The sequence below is a fragment of the Heterocephalus glaber genome, unplaced genomic scaffold, assembly GCF_053883595.1.
Source record: "Heterocephalus glaber isolate CG9 unplaced genomic scaffold, H.glaber_assembly_v1.0 deba00000331, whole genome shotgun sequence".
Lineage (NCBI taxonomy): Eukaryota > Metazoa > Chordata > Mammalia > Rodentia > Bathyergidae > Heterocephalus > Heterocephalus glaber.
The window spans coordinates 44,114,064-44,136,000 of record NW_028258142.1 but is presented as its reverse complement, the minus strand read 5'-3'; the positions used below and the strand labels follow the sequence as shown (position 1 = coordinate 44,136,000).

General features: G+C 39.8%; 1 protein-coding gene across 4 annotated transcripts in view; it reads left to right on the top strand.

Moving 5' to 3' along the window:
* The window catches only part of Kiaa1328 (KIAA1328 ortholog), a 308,994-nt gene extending 292,515 nt beyond the window's left edge, over nt 1-16,479 (top strand). For 3 of the 4 annotated variants that reach the window (XM_021236694.2, XM_021236695.2, XM_087189365.1), the window contains one exon: nt 13,751-16,479. In XM_021236694.2, coding sequence (XP_021092353.1) covers nt 13,751-13,961 — 211 coding nt within the window. In that variant the 3' untranslated portion in view covers nt 13,962-16,479. The remainder of the gene's footprint in view (nt 1-13,750) is intronic. The other variant, XR_002386322.2, reaches the window with a different exon arrangement.
* The last annotated feature ends 5,458 nt before the right edge of the window (nt 16,480-21,937 follow it).

The following is a 21,937-nucleotide window of genomic DNA, read 5'->3' as shown; positions in this document are numbered from 1 at the left end:
TGTGAGGGTGGCACGGGCCAGGGTCTGCCAATCAATTGGGGTGAGCCAATTTTCTGCCACCGATTCTAAAATAGCCATGGTGTAAGGTGCAGTGGCCCCGTACTGAGCCGCAGCCGTTTTAAGCTCTTTAATAACCTTGAAATCAAAGCCGCTATGGTGTCTCCATGCCTGACCCTGTGCGTCAACAGTCTCAGTGACAGGGAAGGCTTCCACAGGTTCAAGTTCTAGGGGTACCCTTGATCCGGATGGCACCCTGGGGGTCGCCCCTCTAATGGGGGGTCGTGGCTTATGGGTGTCCTCTCTAGGGACATTTTCATGAGCCTTGCCTGTTCTTAAGCCCTCAAGCTGGGTAATAAGTTCTTGATGTTCCTTTTCTAACCTTATCTGTTCTTTTAGAAAGTCTATTTTGTCCCGGAGTTCCTTTTGGGGATCAACAACAGGATAGGCCAAAGCGGGAGTGCTGGGGCCTGGATGGATATAAGGAGGGGGGCACCCAGAGCCGCCCCGAAATGCTTCCCCCGCAGACTCATCAGTCCCGGAGTCCTTTTGGGGCGGATCTTGGGGCGGAGGCAGGCAGCGATAGGCTTGAAGGGAGGGATATAGGGGCGGAACCTCCCGCGAGGGTGGGGCTGCCTTAGAGGCAGTGACGGAGGGAGAGGAAGCGGGGGCCCGGCGAGGCTTTGCCTTATAGGGCTTGGCAGGGATCGTGGCCATTTGGGATTGGTCTGAGGGAACGTTATGTCCGTCGGGGGCGGGATCATCATCACTGTCAAAGGACATCAAGTCCTCTTCCTCGTCTGGCGAGGAAGGCGTGGCCTTAACTGGCCTGGGTCCCGGCGCCATATTGGCGTCCCGGGGAACTGCGTCGGAGTCACCAGCGGGTGTCAGCTCCTCACCACTACGGAGGGCTACCTCCCCAACCTGTATAGCCTGAGCCACCAGTGGATCCCTCGCTTTTTGGGAGATAATATCATTAATCAAATTCCAATATGAGAACGCCGCGATCGGGACCTTTCCGGGCCCGCAAGTGGCATAATAATCCTGAAGAGCCTCCCCCACCTTTTTCCATCTCTCTTCGTCAATGGTTCCCTCAGCAGGGAACCAGGGACAGAGATCTTTAATATAATCAAAAAATTTCAGCAATTGTTTGACTGTAACCTTTACCCCTCGTGCCTGTAATGTCTTCTTGAGACCTTGCACAAACAATTCGTGCTGACTAATGCCCTGTCCCATAATCGCTGCTCAACTTACCGAGGTGCAAAAAGATGGCAGGTCCACGTCAATCGCAAGCCTCTTCTGTGTCGAGTATGCTCTTTGTTCCTCAATCTTAATCTTAGGGCCCCTGAGCAGCGTCCTTCACTGGATCCCCCGTTCTCTGGCCCCACGTTGGGCGCCACTTGTCCCGGCCCACGGGTAAGTCAACGGAGACCCTAGAGGGGGAGCAAGGATGAGAGGGGACAGGGGACACGAGAGATGGAGACAAGACAGGTTTCTGATCAAGTCTCGTTTATTGCGGAAGCTGCTACAACATATATACCGTAGGGCGAGAGGGGAGGAGCAAGAGGAGTGTACTGGGGCTACTTCCTTGTTGCCGGGTAGATCTGCAACAAGCCCGGGCATGTCCGTAGAAGGCACTCAAGAGTTCCAGCGGGGGGCCAGGGCCCCCTACAGTACCTTACTTAAATGTCTTCTCATTTTTGTTTCTGGTACTGTCTTTGGTTCAGTTCCTGGGTTGATACTTTGAAGTTGCTTATTGTAAGTATCTTTGTTGATATATTTAGAACCCTTATAGAATGATTGCCTCTCAGAGATGTCTTCCAGATATAGCTGGTGTTTAGGTTTTGAGTCTCTAATGGCTCTGAGGCTGTCTCCTTTTCATTTTACCAGGAAGGACAACTGATTAGATCAATCACAACACCTTAGCCCAACTGATACAATTAGCAACACAATAGCATCAAGTACCTCTTAGAAAATGACAATTTGTGGTAGTTATTAATCTGTCACCTTTAACTGTGTGAATTAAATCAAAATCAAGAACCAACCCAACATATGTTTATAGTGAATAAACTCTTCAATATAGCAACTTTATCCTTTGGAATGGGGAGTTAGAAGGAGTTGGGGAAGGAGGGATAGGTAGGTAGAATGATAGAGGAAGGTGAGCAGTGAGACCAGAGGACACAGGTGAGAGAAGGAAAGAGAAGCAAAGAAAAATAAAGAAGAAATATGAATTAGGGCCAGAACAGGAACACAAAGGGAGATGAAGAACAATGTGGGACAGCAAGGGAGCGAGGGAGAGAGAGAGAAAAAAAAGAGAAAAAAAGAAGAAAGAGAAAAATAAAAATTTTAGAAGAGTAGAAAAAGAAGGAAAAAAATAAAAATAGGAGCAAAAAAAATAGTAATTTTGAAAATAACAAATAAAAGATAAAAATGAAGGGACTCCTTCAGAGTATGTCTCTTCTGTCACAATAGACAACGTGGGCAGCAGTATGCAGTTATAAGTCAATGAGTCTCAGTAAGCCAGTCACAGACCCATGAGATTCAGACAGATTTCTGGCTGCAAGTCCCAAGTTGAGCTCCCTGTCCTCCTGCAGGGTTGAACTCTGCAAGGTTCTGCTGCAGGTTCCAGCTGCCCTTCCCCTGAATATAGTCCAGGTTCTGATGGGAGGTGATGATCCCTCTAACTTAACAAGTACGGTGGTCTAGTGTGCCTTTATTGCAGAGATTCTCTTCACTTTTCCAGTGGGCTTCAGTTATCATCAGGGAGGCTGAAAGAGGCCCTCTCTCTCTTGTTCACTTCTGTAGCTCAGGACAGTGGCCTTTATGTCCCCCTGTGCCTCTGTAGTGTGGAACCAGGTAGCTGCACAGCCAAGAGGCCAAAGGCGGGGGGGGGGCGGTGGCGGGGAGCCTCTGTTGTTGCATGCGCCCATGTGGCTCCACGGGCAGCTGGTGGGTATGCCCAGGGGATCCTTGCCAGCTCTTGGTCGCAAGTAGGTGTAACCAGCTGGACAGAGCTGGGCTCAGTCAGTCCTGAGTGCTCTGCCCGTGTGGCTCCCTGATTCCCATTCTTGGTTCTCACAGACTTTGAGAATTGAGATATAGGACTGAATGCTACCCAGGGACCACCTAGGTGGGGCACATGTAATATTCATCCAAATAGCTCTGGAAAATAAAACACCCAGCCAAAAAAAAAAAAGTGGACAATTGAAATGAACAGACACTTCTCAGAAAAAGAAGTACAAATGGCTTCTTGGCCATTAGAGAAATGCAAATCAAAACAACAGCGCGATTTCACCTTATCCCAGTAACAATGGCTATCATCAATGATTCCAAAAACAACAAATGCTGGTGAAGTTGTGTAGAAAAAAGAACCCTTCCACATTTTTGGTGGGAATGTAAACTAGTATGACCATTATGGAGTAATTATATTACTTTGATACATGCATACCCATGTTTATAGCAGCATAATTCACAATAGCTAAATCATGGAAATGGCCTATATACCCATCAACAGATGAATGGATAAGAAAAAGTGGTACATACACATAATGGAATACCACTCCGCCCTAAAGAAGGATAACTTTGTCGGAAAATGGATGAATCTTAAAACCATAATACTAAGTGAAATAAATCAGAGACAGAATATTAAATATCATATGGTTTATCTTATATGAGAAACCGAAAATATAGATAGTTTAAAGAGCAAAATAAAAGATGATGAGCAACTGAGAAGTAGACTCTGTGAAGATGGAAAGAGGATCGGGGGATGGTAAGAGAGATGAGGACTAGAGTAAAGGGGAGTAATAATGATCAATATGTGATGTGATTATATACTAATTCCCCAAGATGGATGCAATTACTATGCATTATAACCAGCACTGATAAAAATAATTTTTAAATAGTCCTGCAAATGCTTTGAAAACCTGACATTGTAACAACACCTCACAAGCTAGAACTGTGCCCTGAAGCAATCCTGGTTGAATTTCTTCTACAACAAAACTAAACAAGTCAACATTCTTCTCAGAATCTAAACAAAGCCTATAGTCTCATAACACAATATTTAATGTCCAGGATAAAATCCAGAGTTACTCAACACATAGAACCTTGAGCATCTCACTTATAAGGAAAAATGTACAGTGAATTGATGCCAAAGCAGTGATGAAAAAGCATTAGACTCATCAGATAACTTTAAAATAGCTATTATAATCATACTTCATGAAGTAAGGGCAAACACACTCAGATGAGCCAAAAGATGCAAAGTCTACTCATAGAAGCAGAAGATGTAGAGAAGAAGCAAATGCTTATTTTAAAACTAAAAACATAAAGTACCTGAAATCAAAAACTCCACTGGATGGGCTCAGTAGCAGAACAGAGATGACACAGGAGTCAGTGAATTTGAGATAACTCAATAGAGATTATCCACTCAAAATAACACAGAAGAAAAAATTAGAAAAATTAAAAATAAACACAGCCTTAGGGGAACTATTAGAAAGTTTCAGAAACAGGAGAAAGAGCAGTAAGTAGAAAAAAATACTAGAAGAAAAATTTTCACATTTGGTGAAAGGCATCAGAAGTTCAGCAAACCCCAAACAAGACATACTCAAAGAAACCTCCTCCAAAACACATCATAATAAAGCATCTAAATATTAGAAACTAGAAAAATTACTGGAAGTTGCCAGAGATAATTGATATGTCACATTGTCAAATCACAATGATTCAAATGATTATATGTTTTTCTCATGAGAAACCGAAAAAGAATAGAACAAAGTATATTGTTAAAGTGCTGAGATAAAAGAATCATCAACCCAGAATTCTATATCCAGTGAAAATACCTTTGAGGAAAAGAAGATGAAATAATGATAGGCTCAGATGAAGGAAAACTAAGAGAATCCATCACCGACAGACCTGCTGTAAGAGAAATGCTGAAAGAAGTGCTTCAGACAACATATTGGAAAAGTTTCTGTTTGCAGACCACATGATAATCTGCATAGAAAATCCATGGACTCTACACAAGACCTCCTAGAACCGAATGAATTTAGAAGGGTTGTGGCATAAAAGTCCAGCACACAAAATGCAGTCATATCCTGAATACAATTAGAAACTGAAATTAATTAAAATTGGAAACTGAAACTAATACAACAGCAGCATTTATAGTAGCTCCAAGTAATTGAAACAGTCTACCTGAATTGATGTACTGAATGTATGGTATAAAGTCCACACAGCAGTATGTTAACTTCCCCCTCCCCACTTTACGCTACTATTATACATTTAACTTTCACTTATGTTCTAACCATTACTTTGTGCTCATCCATACTTCTATCTGGTACCATTCTTTCTTTAGAATCCCTTTATTAACATTTGTGCATATATTTAATTAAAACATTTAGTGTATATCTACCATGTGTCAGGCATTCGCTGAGCATTAGGGTTATAGTAATCAAAAGAATGCATGCTTTTATTACTTGAATGAGAATAAATGACTGGATGAAGAATCTCATGGTTTAAAGACAAAGGTCATACTGACAAAACTTTCATCTAACTTCAGAATTCACCTGGAAATGGGGATAAACGTAGTTTATGGTACCTGGTATCATTGTGAAAGTACTTTATGTATAGTAGATGGAAGTCTTTTGTTAGATATGTGATTTGCAATTATTTTCTCTCATAGTAGAGCATGTCTTTTAATTCTCCTAAGCTGTCTTTAAGGATGAAATATTTTTAATTTTTATAAAGTCCAATTTATTAGATTTTTCATTAGTGCACTGTGCTCTTATGCCTAAGAACTCTGCCTAACTCCAAGTCACAGATATTTCTCCCATATTTGTTTCCCATTAGATCTACGATTTATTTGGGGTTAACTTTCGTGTAACTTACAAGTTTTATGCTTTTTTTGGTGTGGGGGGGTTACATATAGATGTCCATCCAGTGTTGCAACATTATTTGTTGAAAAAGTTGTCCTTTTTACATTGAATTGCCTTTCCATATCTGTAAAAAAGGTAAATTGATCACATTTGCATTGATATATTCTGAACTTTTTATTTTGTTCTTTTGGCCTATGTATTTCTTCATTCTTTACTGCTATGAGATTGTCTGGATTAATGTAGCTTTATAGTAAGACAAAATCATGTTCTATGAGCCCTCCAACATTTTTTTCTTCTCCAAAATTGTATTAGATATTTCTAGTTCCTTTTCCTTACATATAAGAAACTGAGTCTTAGATGAAAAGATAATAAATTATTTAAAAATATATGTTAGGGTTAAAAATATATAAGTTGTAAATATATATATATATATATAAGTTGTAATAACATGAATAAGCTCTATTACTCTGTTATTTATGCCTTTTACTATGTTATTTTAAAACTTCTTGACTGAAGGATCCTCCAAAATAATCATTGACATCCTAGTAAGTTCTTTAGCCTTCATCCAAGACATACTGGCTTTGCATGGTATCCGCACTCTGGTGCATAAGAACACCAAGAAATATGCTGAATTAATTAGAATCCTCTTGTGACAGTAGCCCTTCTGGGTGGAGAACTAACAGAAGGTAAGGTGCTGAGTCATGCCATCAGTCCTGTGTTTGCACATACCTGGTTTTTGAGTAGTTCTCTTAGGAGGTTGCAGTCCCATAGCCACATTCAAGACCACCTTTTATTCTTACTAACCTTTTCTGCTTAGCTTTGGTAAATCAGAGTGAATTGCCAGTAGAATATAGTGGGTATTTTGTAAGTACCATAGAAACCTGAATGCTAGCCTATTTTTGCTTTAGCACATAAAGAACTTTCCAGAAAACCTATTTTAGGACTCATGGTCATTTAATAAATAATTATCTTTCCAAGTTCTTTGTAAATCTATTCTTCTCAGATTTGGTGTACTCCTTTTCTCCCATTCAGCTAAAAATAATATTTTAAGGATATAAAGAACTAGAAGGATTATTTAAAAATATTACTTATAGATACATATTTTCAAACTATAAGATAATCATTAAAAATCTATAAGTATGTAGAGAAAATAATACCATATAAATGAATACACTTTATAAATTTAAATATAGTGTATATTACTCCTTTGGAAGCCAATAACAGAATATTTCACAAAATATCAAAGAAGAAACAGAATATTATTATCTGAGTGCATACTAAAAAGTTACTTGGAAAAAATTTTAATTCCTAAATTTAGTAAGTCAGAAGAGAAATTTCTTCTTTAACATAATAAGAAATATCTAGATAGGAAATACTTAGCAGTGAAAAATACAGAATCATTCCCATTAGATCAGTATTATACAAAGGTACCTGTCTTAGTTACTTTTTGAGTTGCTGAGACAAAATACTCAACACCCAAGGTCAAGTGAGGAAAGGTTTATTCTGACTCTGTGTTTGTAGAGGTATCAGTCCATAAACAGCTGGCTCCAAGGCAAGGTGGCATGGCAGAGGGGCATTGCAGAAGAGAAACAGTTCATAGCAAGGCAGGGCAGGAAGAAGGCACCAGGTAGTAAGCATTGGCAGCAGCAGAAGCAACAGCACCAAGCCTTCTTTCTGTCCCTTATATTCTATCCAGGCTGCACCCACACTTTGGCTGGGTAGTACTCACACCAGTGATGGCCACCCTTAATCCCAGCATCATGCCCTTAGTCCCAGCATCACATCCTTAGTCCTAGTATCACACATTCTATATCCAGCCACCTCTGAAAAGCCCCACCTATGACCACATGAGGCAATGGGGGAGGGGGGTATCTAGATAGAAGCCATAACAGTACCTGTGGGCACCTATAGTTTTAGCATTGCCCTGGAAGTTCTAGCCAATGCAATAATAAAAGAAAAATAATATAAACATTGGGAAATGCATAAACCTCATCATTTTTATACTTGATGTGATCATTCACCTATAAAACCCATATGAATCACTTGAAAAGATAATTTTAAAGAATTGAGAGTTCAATAATATATAAAACTCAGTTAGTATAAATCTCTATACCAGCATTAGCTATTTAAAAGATAGTGTTTAGGGGTCATTCATAATAGCAATGAAAAAGTTTAGTTAATTCTCACTAATAAACCTAAAGGAAATTTATAGAACCTCTCTGAAAATATATTTCTTAGAGAAAATGATTAAAAGAACTCATTTATTCTCTTTCCTGAGGCACCAATAAAATGAGAGTAAATGGATATTTTAAAAGGTAAAACATACAACAAGAATAGAGAAAACAGAAGGATCATCAATATACCAGAGTTTATACACATTTTTGGAGAAGGAAAATGAATGGTTAGTTACCTATTAAACAGCACCAAGGAAGCTCACACATAGAGAGCTCTGAAAGAGGACATAGTCAAACAGAAGAGATTGATTTCACAGAATTTTGGCAAAGCTTGGGACTTAGGGGCAGTATGAACATTGGAAAGCGAGGATGGAGGTTGGAACTAAAACTGGTATGAAGTAGGTGTTTGAAGCACAGTACTCTTGCCTATATTACTCCAATGCAGAACATTAATTCCCAGGAGAAATTCAACCAAGAAAGACTCAGGAATGTCATTTATTTAAAAGGCAAGATGAGACAGAAAAGGCTGAAAATGATTAATTCAAAATCTACAATTGGAAAGTGCCACCCTTTTCCCTGTAAGAGAGGTAGACCATGTCTCTCTGCCATGCAGAATATTGAAGAATTCTTATCTGAAGAAGTTTAATGATCCCAGAAGAAGGCCTCCACATTACTGACGTTTATAGTTCCTTTATAAAGTGCTGGTAGCACTGTAAAATGGTACAGACATTTTGAAAACAATCTAGCACTTCTTTACAAGGTTAAAGATAGAGTTATAATGTGGCCCAGAATCCCATCTAACCAAGAGAAAATTAATACATATCCATACTAAAACATGCATATGAATGTCCATGACAGCACAATATACAACACAAAAAGTAGAAACAGCCCAATGTCAATCATGTGATGAATAGATAAACAAAATAAGTCCATATTATGGAATATTATTTGGCAACAAAAAGGAATGAAATGTTGATGTAACTACAACATGGTGAATCTTAAAAATATAATACTGAGTGCAAGAAGCCAGTTACAAAGGACCACATATTATATTGTTTCCTTTACAGGAACTATCAGACAAATCTTTGGAAACAGTAGTTTAGTGACTGTCTAGGACTGGGAGAAAAGGCTGGGGATAGGGAGTAACTATTAATGGGTACAGGGTTTCTTTTGGGGGGAATGAGAATGCTCTAAAATTAAATTATGATGCTCACTGCTCCCTCTGGATAAGCTAAACACCACTGAGCAGCATTCTTTAAATAGGTATACTTTTCTGATGTATGTTTTACTTCAGTAAAACAATTTGAGGTTTATAAATAAGTGATTAACCACATACAGTCTTTTGGATTTAGCAACATGAAAATCATTGATAATTTTATTTGTACTGCGGTGGTAGAACGTGAACATCAGATTGAAATAAATTGAGAAATTATTCAGTTATGGAAAGAACCTCTTAGGTGTTCTTGGTTTTCTACTAAGAAGGAAAAGATTAAAGGTTTAGGAGTGAATAATCAAGACTATAAGGTTCATAAGAAGCAAAAATACAATAATTGGCCTTGCTTAAGAAAAGGATCACTTTGATGAAAAAGGAAAAAGTGTGAGTGCTGAAAGATTTGTAAATTGGATAGTATAAAGACAATTTCTACTTGATAGCTTCTGTTTTTTCTGAAGTAGAAAGTAAGGCCATCAGTTTAGGGTTAATGAAACAGGAAATGAGGAAAATGAAACAGCAATTAAAGAAATACAGTTCAGATGTGGTGGCACACACCCGTAATCCCAGCACTTGGGAGGCTGAGGCAGGAGGATCACTGCGAGTTCAAAGCCAGCCTGAGCTACATAGTGAGTTCAAGGTCAGCCTGAACTATACAGTGAGACCCTGTCTCAAAAAAAAAAAAAGTACAGTAGATCAATCAAAAATGTTTAGCACTCAGAGTTAGTGATTATGAATCTATATCAGAACTGTTCAACGTTTGCTTGTGTTGGGGTTTTTTTTGGTTTTTTCCTTTACACTAAGTTGACCCAACTACAACTCACAGAAAAGGCAGACATTTGGATTCATTCAGTATTATTTGGGGGAAGAAAAAAAAGACAGGACATAGTTTTAAGAGCACTATTAAGAAAGTGTTTAAAAGCCAGGGATTTAGCTCAGCGGTTCTGGTGCCTGCCTCACAAGCGCAAGGTCCCGAGTTCGATCCCCAGTATAAAAAAAAAAGTGTTTAAAATGCTACGCCATGAAAATTAGTTGGATAAGGGATAAAGAATTGAAAAGACAATATGTCCCAGAAGTAGTTTACCACTACTACTTTATTCCCAGTTTTTAGAATAATAACTGAATTAATGGTCAAGTGAATCCAATGGACAAAGATAGTGGGAATGGTTGAAAAACCAAGCCTGAAGGGCAATTTGAGCATCAATAAATTGTTGAACTTGGAGTTACTGAATTCAGAAGAGATACATTATTCACTGATGACAAGTTCTAGAATATGACTATGGAAAAGGCTTTCTGAGAAAGTTTTTAGAGTTGAGAGAAGGTCAAAGAACTAAGAAATCAGAGTATTAGTTGAGTATGATAGTGAAAGTTGAACTGTACAAGAAGATAATGAATCAGGTGTTACCATCTTCAGTGATGGAAAACAAGTGAGTCCATACATGATTCAGACGAAGAGCAGTTGAGTGCAGTAGAGCAGATATGACAGTATCTCCAGGAGAATAGGAGTTTATAAGAGACCCAGGAAATAATGGTCAAAAACCAATAATGATCCCATTACTAACTCTTGGCATAGAAATACATGGGGTATGTTGAACATAAACAGTTTCCACTCAAAAAGATGTAAGAGAACCACTAATTTCAGGAAAGAGGCCCATTTCTCTGCAAACTAAGAGATGCAATCACTCTATGAAGAATATAAAATATAGTAGAGTATATCATGAAACAAAAGCTCCAGAAACATCAAGGGTGAGAAGAAGGGTTGAGGATAAAAGGAGAAAAATGACAGAACATAATGAGGATGGCAGGATGTGGCTAACCTATGACATATATGGGTGGGGAGAGCCTTTTGGACTTTGCCTGAAGGAATAAGATATAGTTGATTTAGTCTCAAAGACTTCTGTGCCTAAGTGATCTTCAGTATTCAATTGATTAATTATATTTAAGTATATCCAGAAAATGAAGTAATCTAAAGTCATTAAAATAGTGTAGAATATTGATATGGAAAATTGGTTCCAATATAATAAATGAAAAAGTAGTTTACATGAGCTATATGTATAGTATCCTTTTTATGAAAGAAGAAAATTCTGTGGATGGGTAATATTTTAATGTTTCAAATATATTGTGATTTCTTAAAGACTAGATGTCCAAAGATTTTTTTTTTTGGTACCAAGGATCGAACTCAGGACCTTGCGCTTGTGAGGCAGGCGCAGTGCCACTGAGCTAAATCCTCAGTCCTGTCCAAAGATTTTTAAAGTTTCTTATGGAGCAAGGTGCCAAAACTTAAGCCTTGTGACCATTCATTTCTTTAACAAATATCTGGCACCTACCTTTTGCCAGATACTATTCTTTACCACTAGAGATAACAGTAAACAAAATAATGACCCTATTCTTAGACAGCCCACCAGACTATTGAGATGGTCAATAAATAAATATATACATATAACATATCTTAAATTACATTGAGTGAGATAAGAATTAAATACCAGTGAAGTGTCTATGCAGTGATACTTCATTTGCATAGAGTAGCTAAGGAAGGGCCTGTTTGAGGAGATGACCTTAAAACAAAAACATTAATGGATAGAGAAGGTAAACAAAATCTGAAAGAACATCCTAAGCAAAGGGTACAACACATGCCAAAGCTCAGAGATAAGAATCAAGGAAAACAGCAGGGTTTTTTTTAGCCTAAACCAACTGGGTGGAAGGAAAGGAATGGAATCTGCAGAAAAAATGCAAGTCCTCTTTTGGATAGTTTGAGATGCCTGTTACACATCTCAGTATAGATATCAGCAGTTTGGTATGAGTCTGGAACTCAGAGCAAGGTTGATATTGTACCTATACATTTGGCCATGTCAGACTGGCCCTTTTTATAACTGGAACATATAGCCAAGTCAAATCAGAGGCTACATCTTCCTTTGTGTTTTGTCTCAGTATCTTGCTAGCTCAGAGGCAAACAAAACTGGAAAGAAAGCTCTAGGAAGACAGGATTAATATCACTACTGCCCAGTGCAGGATGGTACTGGCAGAGTAGACCAAATAAGTATTTTATTTATCACTTGTCCATAATGCAGCTACTAAAGTCAGCTTCTGCGCCTAGGAAACTTTTGAGTACTGGCTCTGTGAAGTAGAGGCAATATATTTAATCCCCATGGGTAAAACCTAGTCAAGGGATGGTATTTTATAGATTTGGTAAGTGAAGTATCACTTTAAATTATTCAAATACCAAACAGTCCCAACAGGGTCAGACCAGACTAATCAACCTTAGAGTCTCCTATCACACTTCACCTCAACAAACTAAAACACACTGCTCACAGAGTGCAATCTGATAATGATACTGTTCATTTCTGGTAATTAGTGCAAAATCCCACAAGAACTCATTTGTATTTTGCTTTATGGCACTTGTGATATTATTCTTGTGATAGATTGGGTGATTTTTTTCAAGCTTTGCTTTTTAAAATAATCTTGGCTCTTTGTTGCTTTTTAATCTGCCAAATTATTCATTTTTTGTGTAATGGCAAAAGTACTGTCAATACGCTTGTTGAATGAAATAAGCTATGAGCTGCATCTGAAATCTGAGCACTGCCTGCCTCAAATCTTATGATTCTTCTCCCACACTGTCATCCATAACTGAATGTGGCTCCTAGAGAAACAGAATTTTTATAATAACAGCAGGACCATAAAGATAAACATTTGTTCTTTAAAGTAGATTAATATGTTGGAAGAATAGCTTGGTTACAACTAATCATACTATACTTTTTAAATAAAATGTAGTTGGAAACTGCAGCCATTCTATCTTTTACTTTTCATGTAGTTTCACTTCTTCTTTATCTGGGTGGAAAAATTGAAGACGCTAATCTGGAAAGTTAAGGAGCCTTGGGTTTAAAACTACTCATTTGCTCGGTAATCCCAGTTCATGTGTATGTTTCTGGGCCTCAGTTTCCTCATCTATAAAATAAGAGAACTCTTCTAAACTATGTCGAAGACCCATTGCTCAATGGGTAGGCATTAATAATGTTTGCCAGTACCCAGTTCCCTTTCCCTTATTGGAGAGAATAACTGGTTCTGGGCAACCAGTTATAATGAGAAATATTGTATCACTTTGAGGCTATGGAAAATCTATGTATAGTTCTTCGTTACCTCTCTGCCCAGTCGAGATGGGAGAGAATCCCACATATTTCAGATGATGGAGCCACTGTCTCCTTAGATGTACTTTGCAATAAGTGATATATATTGCTATTACTGTATCATGCTTATTTTTCCTATTCTCTTTATAAGTTAGGAAGGAGTGTTAGAGGTTAGCAGAAGAGAAGAGCCAACAGACAGATGGGGGTGGGGCTTGTTTTTGAAGCTTTTCTGTGTGTTCTTTGCCTAAAGTTTCCCCAAGGAGGCTTCTTAGAGCACATGATGTGATCTGTGATCTGACTCTTGCCCTGGGCAGCCCATAACTGGTTTCTTGGATTCTAATGTTCTGATAGCCTGATCCTTTTATGTCTGGGTTTTGTGTCTGACAGGTATGAGACATCTCTGTTGGATTTGGTTCAGTCTCTGAGCCCAAACTCTGCTTCCAAACCTCAGTCTCATCCCTCCAGAGAAGCTGGGACATGGAATCACAGTACTTTCCAACTTAGTCCTCAGAAATCACCCTGGAAGAAGATGGGGCCCTGCAGGACCCCTGAAGACCTGGAGGAGAAACAAATTCTGGAAGATATATTTTTCATTTGACTCTGAAACACAGGCTACAAAATTTTCATAGGAAATTTGTGGGTTTCTTCATGTACTGACCTAGGATGTTAAATTATTTAATTGCAAAGTAATTGTGTCTCTCCTTTTACAGGGACCTGTCTCACTGGCATCTTGTTATATTTGAATATAGAAATCATTCTAACAACCTACGATGTTTTTGCTCAGCCCAATCAGAAAATAACACACTAAAGGGAGATGGGCTGGGGGATGGTATCTTTTTTTTCTATGCCAAACAGAGATTAGAACCTTGCTTACTTTCTGCAGAGTAGACACTATTGTATATACAGCACCACTTCAACTGTTTCCTTCTCAGTGTTCTGCTGGAAAAGAGTTGGCTTTCTTTTGTGCACAAGCAAAACCTATCCATTAGTAGATTCCTCAAATATAGAAGTAGCCTTTTTGTAACATAAACGATTTCAGAAAGACTTTTACCATCATCGTCATCCTGTTCTCTCACCACCACTTTGATCTGAGTGTGATCATTTAATTCTGAAGTTAGAGTCGGTACCCTTACTATTACAAGCAACACCAGGAACCAGTTGTGAGTGAGTCCTAGAGTAGTAATCAGCTCAGTGGCTCCCCATCCCATAAGCAAAAGGCTCTATGGGCTAGAGGGAGGGACCAAATGAAATCTTGGAAACAAGCAGCATTAGATCACATATGGTAACGACTGCCTGGAAAAATGCACTGGAGAGATAAGCCTGAAACATTTTACCTACCAATTTTCAGGTGATCACTCCTCCATTTTCCCAGGATGAATAAAATCAAGCTCTAGGCAGTTGATTTCTTGTTGATCCAAGTGTCAGGTTTGCTCACCCTTCAGCACATGTTGAGCACTCGAAGTTTCCATGGCTGTATCTGGCGAAGATGTCACTAGAGGGACTCTGTCCTTTCCTCCCTCCCTCTCTCTGAGGATGAAAGGCCCTGTGCTGGCCAGGCCTCAGCACGTGCTCTGTCTAGGAAAGCCATGTTGAACAGTCTCCTTTCCTTGCCTAAGATCTAAATCTCTTTGTCTCTTCAGACTTAACCTGGCCCTGTTGCTTTACCCAGGCTTCCTTCATTTGAGTCTTTTTGTTCTTTGGAGGAGAGAAAAATGGAACCTTGCAATATCATATTTTTAATCTGAGGTAAATACAAGGTTAGGACTAACTAGTTGTAGTCACTCCCTTGAAAACTTGAAAATCATTGCAGGTTAGTTTCCTTTTAAAGTTTTTCCCTGTGAGAGTAACCAAATCACTCTCATCCCATTTTGCCTTTGGATTCCTGTGCTTTCTTTGGTGTGGTAGAAATGTCTACAGACTGAGAGCCCTCAGCCATCTTCTCACAGTTAGATTTCCAGAACTATATTCTCCCTGCCCCGTGTGTCCCAACCAGCTCAAATGTACTTTTCTACCATGGACCAGCCATAACCGTAGACACTTGTTCTGGACACCGGTGTCCTTCCTGCTGTCTGGAGAGAAAGGACCCAGAAGAATCAAGTCAAGGATTGTCATTTTTTTTAAGAGTCTGTTTGCCTTTATACAAATCACAAACAGAACCTAAAAACTAAAGACTTTTGGGGGGTCACATGCCACCAAATAGAGTTTACTTCTTTTCCTCCCCCAAATGGGCAGTTCAGAGGAGAAAAGAGGGATTTCAGTCAACAGACTGTCAAGTCAACACAGTTCTCATATGCCACACTACCCCACCAGTTGCCTTTCTGTATCCTGTAGACATTATGTTCATGTTGGTGTGAGGGCAACTAGATGTGAATTTGTAGCTATTCTAATGTCTTCACTATAAGTTGAATAATATATATTAAATTTTTAATCTGTATGAAATTTATGTTGAGATATATATGTTGTTGCAGAGCCTGGAGGCTTAACCTGATTGCACACTGTCCAACCAAGAAAGGGTCTGGCACAAAGGAATTAAGTGCTCCCAACAACATCTGGTTGGGATTTGCTTGCTTGGCCTCTAGATGGTTTACCCAAAGCAAGACTGGACATATACTGAAGGTGCTACAGGTAATGCTACAGCATTGCTCACCCTGTAAGATAGAAAACAATCAGCACTTATAAAACGCAACAGAGTATGTCCACTGAAACTCCCTAAGTAAAGCTCAAATTATATGATTTTTAAAAACCAAAGTTGATCAAAGAAAACTGATGACATCACTCTTTCAGGAGGCACACTTGAGTTTATCCAAACCTGATCCTCAGAGTGGGGACTTATCTGGAGCACCCCAAATGTCACGAGGAGGGAGGAACTTTCTCTTTCTGCGGAGCCACTCTTTTCACTTGTTCCTGCTTCCAGCATCAAGAACCATCCTGAAGACTTGCTGGCCAGAGACCATGGAAAGTAGAGAAGCCTAAAGGAGCAGAGCTGAGTGCAATCTGCTGAAGGAGGTGGAGGCTCTGGTTTTATCCTCAGCTCAATGTGTGTGATTTTTAAAGTCAGCAAATATTTGTACATGTATGAAATTTTAAGTTAATAAATTATCTCTGTGGCTATTTTCCTCATGTGGTTTTGAAACTGAATTGTCCCTTGAATATCCCCCATTAGTGGGGCATAGCTTAAAAGCAAGAATACAGCCCTGGGTTGTCAAAATGTTATTTTCATCAGTTGATAGAACAGCAAGAGCTTGTGGTCAACCAGAAGAAAGGAAATAGTGTGCCGTGGTCTACTTGGTTTTCCTGGTGTGGCTCCAGCTTTTTCACATCACATAGACACCAATCCTCCTGTAGGTTCTATGGCTACTGGAATAGAAGATTCAGTCTGTGATACCTCTGAGTATCTTCTGTGTACTTATCCCCCATAGATGCTCAACACAGTACTGGAGACAGGAGGCACAGTCTTGTCTACTTGGCTTTAGATGCTAGAAAAATATTGATGCGGGCTTGAGTGCCTGAATACACTGGTTCTGAGATTACACCCACAGATTCAATGAAGATAGTCAAAGACTCTTTCTTGCCCCCATCTTCTGGACCAGCCTGGTGCCTCCATCTCAACAAGAAAACTTTGCCTCAGAGATAGCAAGCACAGAATCATTACTCAACCTGCTCTCAAGCTAAAAATAAAAGAGGCAAAGTTTGCCCCAGTTATCATAATGTTACCATTGAGTCTACAGACAAAGCTGGAGATGAGTGGGGTTGTCCTCATCCTGAAAGGATAAATAAGCTGGCAGGTATAGAACCTCTTTTATAGATGGGTGGCCAGTCATGTGGTTTCTTGGAGTTTCTGTTTAAGCAACAATTCCTCAGTGCCTGGGATTCCATTGTTCTTTCTAACCTCTCAGGCTTCAGTGTCATAGCTATTTTTATATCCCTGTCACCCCACCACATACACACACTCAGAATTGGGCAAGCACCTTATCTTAATCTATTTGTGCTGCTTCAATAAAATACCTGAAGCTGGGTAAATTATAAAGAACATAAACATTTGTTTCATACAGTTCTGGAAGGTGGAAAATCTAGAATCAAGGAACTAGCAGCTTGAGTGGTTTGGTGAGACTACATCCTCTAGAGAGGCAGAAAACTGAGTCTTTGAATGGCTTAAAAGCAAGCTAACAAGTTAACCAAATGCTCTGTAAATACTGTTATAAGGGGGCCAGGGATTTAGCTCAGTGGTTTCACCGCCTGCTGCGCAAGTGCAAGGACCCAAGTTCGATCCCCGTGCCAAAAAAAGACTGTTATAAGGGGCTTACCCCATTAATGAACAAGGAACCCTCTTTGCTTAATTACCTCTCAAAGCCCTACTTGTTAATACCATCACACCTGGATTTTGGAGGGGACACATACAAACCTAGAAAATAGTCCAGCCTTTTTTACATGCCCAACCATGAATCTATCATATTCCAGAGTCTGTGGCTGGATTGGACCTTAGCACCCATATAATTCATCACTTTTATTTTACAGGTGAAGAAAGTTCAGAGAAAAGTGATTGTTTGAGCTCCCATATCCTGTCAGTTACAAGTCTGCCTGCTAGCCTGGTATCCCCAATGGCACATCACCTGACTTGATCTGTTGTTTCAACATCAGCATTTTTAAGAATCTCAACTCTACCACCATTGCTCAGGAGTGAGCCCTTACACTTGAGCCAAGCTGAGCATTTTTATAAGTTGCATTTTGATAGGTTGTATACAGGTTGTATAGGTTGTATGGTGGAGGATTGAGTGCCACTATCTGGACCTTATTTCTGTCAGCAAAAGTGGAGGGCATGAGAAGGCAGGCTAAAGTAATTCCAGAAGCACAGGTCCAGTGTGATTTTCTTCTCCAAATAACAGAAGCTTTTACAGCCCTAGTGAAGACCTCTTCTGAAAAGACAAAGGCCAAAATGAGGGTGAGATGGAAGAGGTGGAGGTCGGATTCCCAGAGTGGTTGATATTCTAGCACAATAGAAGTAAACCAGTCAGTTCATACTTGGAATCCAATAGGAACAATCTTTATAGCGTATGTTGCCAATGTCGCAACCAACTACTTTGTCTATATCTTGCCGAATCCCAAGGCCAGTCCCCAAGTCTTCCTCTCCTCTTGGTCAGTTGAGTGTCCCCCACCCCAGCCCACCATTGCGTTAGGTGCTGTTGACCACACTGAGGAAGTGGTTAACATGAACTATTCACCCAAGTAGACCTTAGTACAAATCTCAGTTGCACTGCTTCCTATCTGAATGATTTTAGGTAAAATATTAACCACTTAAATGTAAATTTCTTCATCTGTGGAATGAAAATGATTATGTATACCTTTCATAGGATGCTTGTGGAGCAAAATACAATGAGATAATTATGTAAAGGGCCTAGGTATAATATCTGAGAGATACAAGTAGGAGGTCCACTAATATAGTAACTGTCTTATTATTATTGTTTTTATTATTACTCAGTGAATTTACACACTGAATAGAAGATAAAAATTTTCATGACAATAAAGCAAGATCCATCAGTAAATTTTCCAAGAGCTTGTAGGAGGCTGCAAGTGGTATAGCTTCTGGATAGCAGATTTCTGAGCTGAGCTTAGGCTTTGATGGGAGGAGGAGGAAGAGGAGAAAAATGGAGAAGTAGGAGAAGATTTCACCTAGAATTTGGAAGAGTCTGGGCTATTGGACTTTTTTTTTAAGTTTGGAGGTGGGGGAGGAACTATACTTAACTGAAGTCCCTTGATTTATAACCAGAGCCCTGAGAATCTTAAGAGACCCAAAAGGTATTACTAGAAATCCATGAACAATTTTTATTATTTCAGAAGCCTAAAGGACATCCTACCTGATTGTAGATGAAATCTTCCCAGGTCACCTGTAATATCATTTCTTCACTTTGAACTGGAACTCACTGTATCAAGTTATAAGGGCTGTATCAAGTTAGTTACCGTGTGGGGATCATCTCAATTGGTTACATTCAAAACACACAAATTTGTTTTAATAAAGACAAATAAATCTACCTGTGCACTTTGATAAATCATTACCATGCATGGAGGTATCAACAAAGAAGCTCCTTAGAGATGCAAAATTGGAAATTACAGTAAAGAACAAAGGAGAAAAAGCCATGGATAGGAAGAATTTGAGGCTGGGTGACAAAATTATGCCATTGTGGGGTGATGACTTGGAGTAACCAGGACAGAATATGGAAACCTAGACCCTGTGTGAGAAAGGGGGGAATACAAAAAATTGGGCATGTGGAATGAAGGCCAGAGAGTACCAATAAAACCTTGAAAACTCATGGAACACTACACACTAGACCATAGACTGGGCACTGTGTGCTATCTTTTTTGTTTTTTGGGGGTTTTTTGGTACTGGGGATCGAACTTGGGTCCTTGCGCTTGCAAGGCAGGTGGTGAAACCACTGAGCTAAATCCCCGGCCCACTGTGTGCCATCTTAATCCTTAGTATATGGGGCCTCTTTTTATAGTTTTAGTTCTTTTTTCATTATATGGGGGTTTTCTTGTAAACCACCTCAAATCCTTTATGAAATGAGACCAGGTATATGTCTATGCACACCTAAAATCTAAGGATGAATTTTTGCACTGAAGAATGAAAGTAAGGCCACCAGCTAGTAGAATTCAAACACAAACTATGATGGGAGGATCATTATTCACTATTTCTCCTTTCCTATTTCCAGGCAATCTCCAAAAGTATCAAGCCCTATTTTTCAAACCTACTCGCTTCTCTAGTACATCAGTCACTTTATTGGTCTTCCAGTCGGGGACCTCGATTTATCCTGGAACATGTGACTGTCTCTTACTACCTCTCTTCTACCTTTAAGTGGGGATCATAACAGAACCTACAGTCAAGTGTATGGTGCATTCTTATAAGTCCAGCACTTGCAGGAGGACTGCAAGTTCAAGCCCAGTCCGGGCAGTTTAGCAACTTAATGAGACCCTGTCTCAAAATTTAAAATATAAAAAAGGGCGGGGCATGTAGCTCACTGAAAAGGCCCTGGATTCAATCCTCAGGACTACAAAGAAAAAAAAAAATAGCATGTACCTTTTGGAATTGTTGTGAGGGTCAAGTGAACTAATGCCTGTGGAGCATTCAGCATAGACTAATAAGTATTAAATGCGGTCAGCTCTTCCACTATTATTCTCCAAGAAGCTATGAAGCTCATCTTATGTCACACCCTGGTAGAATGTGTTTGTTTCTCATTGCCCTTGAGAGTCTAGGCTTCTAAACATAATGCTCAAAGCTTTTCAGGATTTGGCCCACTGCAGTCTTCAGATCTTCAGCCCCTTCACACTCTCTTCCCCTGTGTTCCAGCCCCTCTGAACTTCCACTAGTTCCTGAAGGCAGTGTGATATTCTTTTCCTGTCCTCCTCACATCCTTTATCATATATCCACTGTGCTGGAAGAGCCCGTTGACTTGCCTTGTTTCTCTTTGGACTCTAAGCCTGAGGATGGCCAGGATGAGATGTCAGTCTTACTCATTCCTAGCTCCGCAGAACTCAGCATGATTCCTTGCACATTGTAAGCTCTCAGTCATTACTCATAGATACTGTAGGTAGATAGGTATGTAGGTGCATGGGTGAATGGAAATGAAACAGATTTATGGCTCCAAAGTCCAGTATCTTTTGCAGCTCTCTCAATAAAAGAAAGTGAGAACCATACTGAGCATATTGAGGGAGGGTGGGACTCAGAGATGCCTCCATTGTTTCCTCCCCGGTCCCATCTCCACAATGACTAGCATTTTCTTTCTGACGAATGCTTAAAAACCCAAAGGACTCCCCAATCCTTACAGGGCAAGGAGCATATGTCTTAGAGAAACACATCAGCACTCAGAGCATCTTACCCCCACCTCTTCCACCTCACCTCCCTCCCTTCTCTGCTCCCTTCTGAAGCTCACTGCTGTTGGTTATTTCCCAATAGCTGCTCTTTCCTGCCTCAGTGGCTTTTCCCAATCCATCTCTTCCTGTGACTCTTTCCAGGCTCAGTTGTCACCATTTCCATAAAGTGTTCCTATCTCCCAGGCATCACATACTCCTGCTTCCAGTAATACTCTGCAGGGCCTTCATTATGGCCCACCTTGCTTGTGCCATATTGTTTGGCACATATTGCTTGTCTTCCCTATTAGGATTTCAAGGGTCCAAACAAACATATATCTACTTTGGAGAATCCAGCTATTATGGTCTAGATCTCTAGAATGTCCCCTCAAAAGTCTCATGTGCTCAGAAGTGGGGCATTTGGGAGGTGATTGGATCATGGGGGCACTGCACTTTCATCAGTGGATTCAAGCACTAATGAATTCATAGCTGAATATGCTATTAAGAGGTAAAGCCTCCTCAGGAGAAATGGGTCACAGGGGCGTGACCTGGAAGAATATGTCTCTCTCTCTGGCTCCTTGACTTCTCTCTCTGCTTCCTGGCTGCCATGATATGAGCAGCTTGCTTCCACTAGACCCTTCCACCATGTCCTTCCTGCCTTAGAGCCAGCTGACCATGAACTGAATCCTCTAAAAACCGTGAGCTTTGCAAAATAAACATTTTCTCCTTTAATTT